Source organism: Penaeus monodon, chromosome 22 (genome assembly GCF_015228065.2).
Source record: "Penaeus monodon isolate SGIC_2016 chromosome 22, NSTDA_Pmon_1, whole genome shotgun sequence".
In the NCBI taxonomy this organism is placed as follows: Eukaryota; Metazoa; Arthropoda; class Malacostraca; order Decapoda; family Penaeidae; genus Penaeus; species Penaeus monodon.
Genome location: NC_051407.1, coordinates 9585059 through 9585978, shown reverse-complemented (window position 1 = coordinate 9585978; position 920 = coordinate 9585059). Strand labels below are relative to the sequence as shown.

Below are 920 nucleotides of genomic sequence, written 5' to 3'. Positions count from 1 at the left end.
TAATGCAGTAATGTTTAGGTATGAATGTGCCAGATTTCAGAAAGCTTTAAATCAGTGGTGCAGAGTATTTGATGAAGTTTAATGGCTTGTAGTTTTTCATGATATTGAATTATGACATGAAATATTTATTAGTTAACATTTTTCTCTGAAGATGGGAGACAGCAGAACAGCTGCACAATAACAGACAAATATATATTATGAGGCTAAGGATAATCAGCTTATTTCTAGATGTGATACTAAAGTACAAAGGAAGGCAGTCAGGTGCTTAATAAGATGGATCTTTGCTCAGAATGAAAGTGGATAACCTGGGTTTGGATCCCAATATCGACAAGTTATTATGGGGGCACGTGTGTCCAGTGTGTTGTGCTTATGCATGCAGTAAATGTGGAAAATTTGCAAGTATCAAGTGTATGATACCTGTTAATTGCTTTCTTGTAAACATGACCGCTCTGCATAAGAACAGTGCCAGGCTTGCAACCTGTTACTGTGTATGTATGCATCTCATCCTGATATGAAGGTCCATCAAGATATATTGTATTAAGACATATTTATTTGAATATCAGTAAACTATTGAAAAGTAAACATTTCCATATAAGAAATGACATAGCTGTTAGAGGATTGATTGATTTAAAAAATAATAAGAAGAACAAAAACTTTTTTCCAGGACGACGGGTGACTCATTATATGAGACACTAGGGCTGCAGAAGCAAGCTACAACAGATGAGATCAAGAAGACGTACCGCAAATTAGCGCTTAAATATCACCCTGACAAGAACCCCAATAATCCCGAAGCTGCAGAAAAGGTACGGACAGTAGGAATTCCCCCTTTTTGAAACCTGGAAGCATTTGCTGCCTGTGTAGTAGGGGTCCCTCTCCCCTCCACTGGGATATCATTGATATGTTTAAAGATTTTGTGGCCA

General features: G+C 37.4%; 1 protein-coding gene across 1 annotated transcript in view; it reads left to right on the top strand.

The window, feature by feature from the left end:
* The window catches only part of LOC119586922 (dnaJ homolog subfamily C member 5-like), a gene marked incomplete in the record, with an annotated part of 63036 nt that overhangs the window by 2322 nt on the left and 59794 nt on the right, over nucleotides 1-920 (top strand). The window contains 1 exon segment of the mRNA XM_037935651.1: nucleotides 665-803. Coding sequence (XP_037791579.1) covers nucleotides 665-803 — 139 coding nt within the window.